The 7,747-nt window shown below is 37.5% G+C and overlaps 1 protein-coding gene across 1 annotated transcript in view; it reads left to right on the forward strand.

Moving 5' to 3' along the window:
* LOC106513535 (matrix metallopeptidase 17a) overlaps window positions 1–7,747 on the forward strand; it is a 78,794-nt gene that overhangs the window by 26,803 nt on the left and 44,244 nt on the right. Inside the window, exons 2-3 of the mRNA XM_014002414.1 lie at window positions 2,686–2,818; window positions 2,986–3,118. Coding sequence (XP_013857868.1) covers window positions 2,686–2,818; window positions 2,986–3,118 — 266 coding nt within the window. The remainder of the gene's footprint in view (window positions 1–2,685; window positions 2,819–2,985; window positions 3,119–7,747) is intronic.

Below are 7,747 nucleotides of genomic sequence, written 5' to 3' on the forward strand. Positions count from 1 at the left end.
ATTATTATCATTTGCTTGTTTTAACACTAGGTAAATTTCTTAAACTTCTGCAAACTTCACAAGCAGCGTTCAGGTGACTTCAAATATTTTATGAAGCCAGAGGAAGACATAAAAAATAAGTTGTGGCGGTTTGGATAGAAGAGATTTTACAGCTTTAGCTGCTGTTGTTGTGGGTTGTTTTCCTAATCTCTGGTCCAGGGCAATTCACTACTTTTTATTTTATTTTTACATCTGTAAGTGAGTTTAAAATAATGCCCAAGCAATATGTATTGCAAATATTTTCAGAGGCAGTTTATCATCCAGCAAAATTTGCACTAAGCTAGCGTTTAGAGAATCCTCTTGAGCTAGATACGATGAGAAAAGTATGCCTTTAAGAAATTTTACCTGCTCTTCTGAAAGTTTCAAGGCTCCCCAGAACTTTATTTTCAAGACACATTAAAAAAATATATTTAAAAAATTATTTTCCTACAATCACCTTTCCTGTCCTATCTCTCCTCAAACACAAGCTGATCATGAATCTCAGCCGCGTCTTGTTTGGAAAACAAAAGAAAAACTGTGAGACAAAGACACATACTAATAACTGATGCATCAGCAGTTCATTAATCACTGTCTCGCACACACGAGGTCTGATTTTTTTATTTTATTTTTTTCAACCCCCTCTTTTTCTCAACATGAACAAGCCGCTCTGTTGCAGGGAGACAATYAGTGGTTGTCCCACTTTGTTTTCTCTGTTGGAAGCCATTTAATTAGGTTATGTCTCGGTCATTTTTCTGTGTCAGACTGCCCTGCCTCCCATCAACAAGCTTGTCGCATGAATACTATAAATACACAACAACGTAATGACTTATCAATACTCTGCTGGAAAATATATCATCACTATTAGAAGTGGGCCCCACTTGATCTGAATATTAAATGCTCCTCCAGTGCTGTTTATAGACCCTTTATCTCGGAGTACCTTTGCTTTGTCATTGGATATTAAAATTAGCAGTATTTCACTGTGTATCAAAAGATTAAAGGGGCCAGTGTTGAGGATTATAGAGGGAGGTAAATTATCCTTCACACGCACGGTCTGTTACCGAGATGTCAGACCTTATAATAACTTTTTCATGCTTCAATTACAGTATATCTGCGTTTTTGTGCGAGTGAAATGCAGAATATGTGTGCAGTGTGTGTGTGTGACGAGATAATTTAGGGTTGCAATTCACTCAGTATTTGTCTGCTACATGGGGGAAAACAAATCTGTAAAATCAACTTTGGTGTTCTACTGATCAGATTTCTTTTTTCAAGATTTGTTGGTTTTTCCAGATTTGTGTCTCCTCAAACAGAGACGTCTGGTTTAAGATTAGACACCTTTTCAAATAGCCTTGCTATTGATCTGTGCCACTCACCTCRGATGAGGGCCGATCAAAATCCGATTTAAAATCTGCCTTGGTGAATTAGCTGTCAGATGGTGGGGATGGAGGAAGAGGGAGGCCGTGACAAAGCTGAGGCGAATAAAAAGGAAGAGGAAAGATGGAGAAACAAGATATCATTGGTGCCGAAAACAAATGTTTCTAAAAGAGCATCACATAAAGATTCAAGAGTTTTATTTTCATATGCCCAGCATACAAGCAGTTACACTGTGCTGTAAGAAAAMTTAGTGTTRGTTAACTGAAATCATGACGAAACCACCTGAARGTTGAATAGATTAAAATGTGAAGGGATGGACCATACAACACCAGTTACTGGAGTGAACAGTGGTGTAATGCTCTCTGTGCAGACATGAAACCAATGCTGAATGCAAACCGGAAGTCCCGGTCTATAAATACATGGTTCTTCAGTGCCTGGTGCGCCCACTACAGGCCTACGGCTGAATCGCAGACACTCTMAACAGCAATGCCCTCCTGATGTTTTTATTGACATTTTTTTTTTATGTGTTGTGATGGTGTTTTCAGTCATGTATCTAAACCTATTTTAATCAAGACATAACAATAGTCAAACAATAGATTATAAGAATCYATACTTAAAAAGGAAAACTATGAATATGGTGTGGTGCTTTTAAAATCAGTTTCTAAATGACTAAATAAATTTCTTCAACATCCCCCTGTTCACATGACATTTACTCATGTGAACAGTGCAATGAAATTCTTACTTTGCAGTTCCTCTAGTTACCGACAGTCTGAGAAATTATAAATAAAGTACAATATAATACAAAAGTAGGGTGGTCAGAATTATAGATATTTACAGTTTTTACATTATTTTTGGACAGCTGATTTTTTTAGTGCAAAAAGACACTGTATACAGAATTATAGACCGGTATTTACAGTTTTTGCAGTATTTATGGACAGTAGCAGCAGGATTTGTAGTGCAAAAACAGACACCATATATGGGTAAGCATCAAACGTGATATAGACCAGACAAAATCGACACTAGTGTTGTACAGTTATTGCGTAAGCCAGTGTTATACAAACTTCCATATGAATATCTTCCTTTATTATAATTGCCTGACATCTATTATTAAAATATACTGAATATATGAGACGTGTTTGCAGCTGAGAATGWGGACTTTTCTGAAGGTAGCAACAAAGTCCCACAAACAGTAACCATGCACAGGTGTCAAAGCTATTCTTCAGAATACTCKGAGTCCTTCGCATGCCTCAAAGGATCTCTGCTGAACCGTGTCTCTGCCGTTTATTTCCCTCCCAGGACTGGCTGAGTAAGTTCGGCTACCTCCCACCCCCTGACCCGGTGACCGGCCAGCTGCAGACCAAGGAGGCCCTGACCAAGGCCATCAAAGCCATGCAGAAGTTCGGAGGGTTAAAGGAGACCGGAGTTTTAGGTATTTTGCCTGATTTATAGTGGGGCAATCTGGGATGAGACCTGCATTTTTATTCATTTATTTAGTTTTCTTCTCAAACGAGTCAACGTGCAGCAAAGGACTAATGAGCGTTCCAGGATAGAACTGTTTAAGTTGAGTCAGCGCAATGTTTTCTTCTTTTCCTACAGACCAAGCCACGTTGGGACTAATGAAAACACCAAGATGTTCGCTGCCAGATGTGTCTCAGGCCGAAGCGACGAAGCGCAGGAAAAGAAGTCTGATTCCTCCAAATAAGTGGAATAAGAGGCATCTTTCCTGGAGGTAGAAACCAGTGACATACTCTTTTATTCTTTTGAATTAACTTGGAGTCAGATCTATTTAAACTCTCTTTTTAGGATTATAAAACTATCAGACATTTTTTAATAAAAGAAAAACTGCATCTTTTTTTAGTTTGATCTCATTAAGTAGCATGATACAAATTAACCTTTTACTCCAAATTTACACAAACAGGACTTGTCTTCATCTATTTCTCTGATTTAATAAAACATTTGGAAACATTTTGTGCATGCTAGCTTGAGTGCTAGCTGTTGCTATTGTCTCGGGATGATGACATCATAACATGAGTCGAGCAACAACAGCAAAAGCTGCGTTCCATTACAAAATARGCAAGTGTGAACTTCAACATGTAACTTTAACATTTAAAGTTTAATTTTTACATTTAGATTTAAAATTTAAATGTATTTCTTAACACATGAATTTAACATTTAGTAAAAATAAGCTAAGTGTAAGCGCAGTGAGCTAAATAACAATAAAACGTTAGAGGAAATATTTAAACACTCAAAAAGTGAGCTAAATAATTAAGAGTATGCTGGTGATTTTTTACATTTCATTTTACACAGTCAATGAGAAAAAATTAGAAAATTTTGATCTCCTCCTTGGTACTTTTAACAGTCCAACAACTGTTTTTAAAATAAACTGCCTCTTTTTATTAGCGATGTTAGACTGACTGTAAATAATTCAGAAGCTATAAAAACTTTTCATGCATTCAGTAACTTTCAAGTCCACTTTTATGCTGAATACAAAACCATGACCCACCCTCCTCCCTCTGTCTTAAAGTAATTGCTTGATTTGCTGTTATGTTGAGAAACTGATTTCACATGATTTCTGCGCACAAGTCACTTAACTTAAAGCTCAGCAGAAAATTAACTCTCAGTCCTTTGGGCAGCTCTACATTGCTTTCAGTCTTTACTGACTTGAGTCTGTTTACAATTGTTAGCTTAAAGTCAGCAGAATGTTGGTGTTATTAAAGGCCCAGCATTCCTTAAATGGTCCTTCAAGGATATTGCCCGCCACCATTCATGTTAGAGTTTTAGACTAAAATCATCCTGTAATGAGAAACAGCAGATTTTTTGCCAAACCTTGAATGCAACATCCACAAAGAACATCCTTCTTTTCTTCTTTACTGATATTTTACGATTTTAGTTAGGTTGATCGAACAGCTTTTAGTAATTATTTCTGTTTTGACAAATCTGAGATGATACAGCTGAACAAAAAAAAAAATAAAAAATTAAAATTCAGGTTCAGAGAACCACATTATTGACATGTCAGTGAAAAGTCAACAATCCCGATTTCTCCCCTCATCTCAGCATCCTTTTTTTATTTGATCAGTTCTGGCTCAAAGGAAGGACGCCTCATAGTGTGAGAGCCTGACCAGCTTCTTCATTTTAAGGAAWTCTCTGATCCTCAGCTTAGTTTATCTTAAACTAATTTCCTAATTCCAGTGGACTTTTAATGGTTGCGCAAAGCTAAAACATAATGTAGCTAAAAGCAGAGTTTCCCCTGCAGCGTAATTATTCTGTTGTCACCGTGGAAGCTAATTCCAAACTGCATTAGTTATAGCTAAATTCACTCATTAAAAAGCCCAGCCAAAAGGGCTTCGTTTAGTTCTTTCATTTGTATTATTTAAGAGAGATAATCTGTGCAGCGCAMGCGGACTGATCATGCCGACAAACAGCAGAGGATGATTTTAAGCTCGCGTGCTTTCTTGCAGCTGCATGGGGAGTTCTATCACAGATTTCTATTTCTGTTTTCAGGCACGTTAAGCTTCATTTTACCTGTTTACTTTATCCTGTTTAGAGTTGTGGGGAAGAGCCGGAGCTATCCCATCTACCACTGAGCAAAACGCAGCATGAACCTTGTCAGTTTAATGAAGAGCTAATGCAGAGAGAATGAGAACAATGCACATTTCATCACACAAACATTTTAATATCAACAGTTACCCAAGCATGCAGAGAACAGTTTTTAAGGTGTTAGCTAGCTAATAGTTGTGGCTACAAATGTTGAAAATGGGTTAGACTTGACTCAGTATTGCAAGAAAACGGACAAGTTTTACACTCAGTGCAGCCTTGCAGCAACATTAGCAACCGTAGTTTGAAAATTATGGGGGGGGGGGGGGGGGTGCACAGCTTATATAACTTACAACACTAGGATGTGTGCATTATTTCATTCCTCAACGACTGCCCTCACAATTATGATTTAATCTTCTGGAGCACAAGTGAAGATAGGTAGATTTAGACCTTTAGTCAGAGCAAGATCAAGAACAAAGGATTGCTGTCCTTTTAAAACTCCACCACTTCATTTTGATTTTTTTTTTTTCAGAGGAAGGCACAAACAAGACAAAAACAAAAAGACAAAAACATTTCCAAAAGCCATRTCGGCACCAGATGTGCTGCAGCTTGCTGCTGCTGCTCTCATTAGTTGGGTTTGCAAATGGCCATTTAATTCAATCTAAATATCCATGTCATTAAAATTTCACAGCATTGTAAAAGTTTCTTAAAAAGATAGAAAAGTGTTCAGAGGAACTGCCTTCAAATTAAGCGGGAGTTGTTTTAAGGTCACAGCATTCCATTTTGATTTCTGCTCTTTGCCCTGCTTGAAATAGCCACCGTTTCATCAATCCGCTCAGAATTTAGCTCTCCGATTCTCTCGTTTGAGGCACTTCTAGAAGCCATCCGCCGCAGGTAAAATAATAATTTCTTATGAAAGTTATCATTGACCTTTCAGACTCATAAAATGAGCTCGGAGCTTCTTTTCCTCTGTTMCTCCCGCACACTATAAAGGGTGTCATCATGCTGTTTGGCTARCGATCAATAGCAAATGACTATGTGACACTGGATTAATGGTGGAGCATTCATGAAGTTGTTTGGCCCTTAATAGAACCAAATGCACATCTTTGACCATTTAAGAAATGGCTTCTTTGAAAAGAGAAAATAAACAACTGCTCCTTGCTTAGTTTAAATATGTTWTTAGAAGTGATTCGACGGGACATATTATAGACATATTTGTGTCTGAAAGCATATATTTTAGCAAACGGTTCATTAAAGCTGGAAAATCCTTGARGAAATGCGTATCTCTGTGGTTTGATGCTGGAGTTTTAGATCATTTTCTGCTAATAAATAATGAACTTCAAGTTATTTTTGGTCCAGTCTTAAAAACATTATGCATAATCCCATGCAGTTTTGTGTGATCTCACAGGTCTTAGCACTTGGAGTACTTATAAATGACTGTGTTACTGCTACGCCAAATTATATTTCAATGTCTGCAAATTTCAGGAACAATTTATGCATATGCTAAGGTTGATTAGCTTTGGTGGCCATCTAGAAATCGATTGTCTTTTAWTATTGTCTAGAAGAAAGCAGCACAGAAAAATGTCAGCTCTTGCAAAAATGACAAAAATAAGCCTTTAAAATCTCATGTCAGCATATGTATATGATGAAATACACAAACGAAGTGAGAAATAAAGAAAACCAAAACTCACACACAGATAAATATATACCCTCCTACACACAGGCCTGTGTGTGCATGCTACGCCTTCCTCCTGMTGGGGTTTTAACTTTCATTTTCTTCRTTGTCCTGCTGCCAATCATCCAGKTCTCCTGTCAGCTCACGACTCTCTAAAATGAGACAGCTGTGTCTTCAGTCCGGTGAAACGTCTTTGTATTCGCGGCACTCCGATTTGTAGACCTGCGCGCAGGAACAGGTTGTGGATTATGTTCCAGTTTCAAACCCGCAGAGATTTTCACACGGTGCAGAATTTGAGAAAAAAAAATGCATTTACAGTATATCCTGCTCAAACTGGCTTCCCTTTTAATTCTCCCAGTACTTGTTTTTGCTCGTGTTTTAAGTGGATGTCAATCCACCTTTACAGACATCACCTCACAGCTTGGTTTTATAACGTAGACCTTAATACTGTATTTCATTTTTTATTGTTATGTGAGCAAAAACAACGACAAAAAAGACAGGGTTGAGGCTAGGAAGAAATTATAAATTGCGCTAACACAACACATGAATGAACGTACAAACATATGGGGTGCCAAGTGTAAAAACACCACAAAAATACATGTATTAAAGCAGACATACGATGCTTTTAAATCCTTCCTTTTCACATTTAAATCATTCAGTTGGGGTCTTGCTTTAGTCTGAATTCCTCCTTATTCTAACTTCACAGCCCCTCTTTCACCCTTTTCTAAGGTGTGTCTCAAAATAACTGGTTTGGTTACTGTTCCTTCAAAGGGCCAATATTATGTGTTTCTTAGGCATATATTTAAATACCATACCATAATAAAGTATCTATGTCACCTTTAGCTGTTATTAAAATGCTGTTTTTATGTTTAAATAGAAAATAAACTTATCTTCTCATCACTTCCTCTTCTAAACGCCTTGAAATTGGCCTCTGTCTCTTTAAGAACCACCTTCTGCTTCTGTTCCATCCCGTTCGGTGCCGGGGTGTGGCGCTATGATGCAGTTTACTTGGCATCTGAAAACACATTTCCTCAAAGGTATTTTTAATCTGAAAAGAGCTTCACTGAGTGAGAACTAATGTTGAGAGCTCAGCAGTTAGGTTTCACTTTCACTTTCACCAAAGAGACTGCAGGAGTCATGGGTGGGGTA

Source organism: Austrofundulus limnaeus, unplaced genomic scaffold, assembly GCF_001266775.1.
Source record: "Austrofundulus limnaeus strain Quisiro unplaced genomic scaffold, Austrofundulus_limnaeus-1.0 Scaffold13, whole genome shotgun sequence".
Classification (NCBI taxonomy): Eukaryota; Metazoa; Chordata; class Actinopteri; order Cyprinodontiformes; family Rivulidae; genus Austrofundulus; species Austrofundulus limnaeus.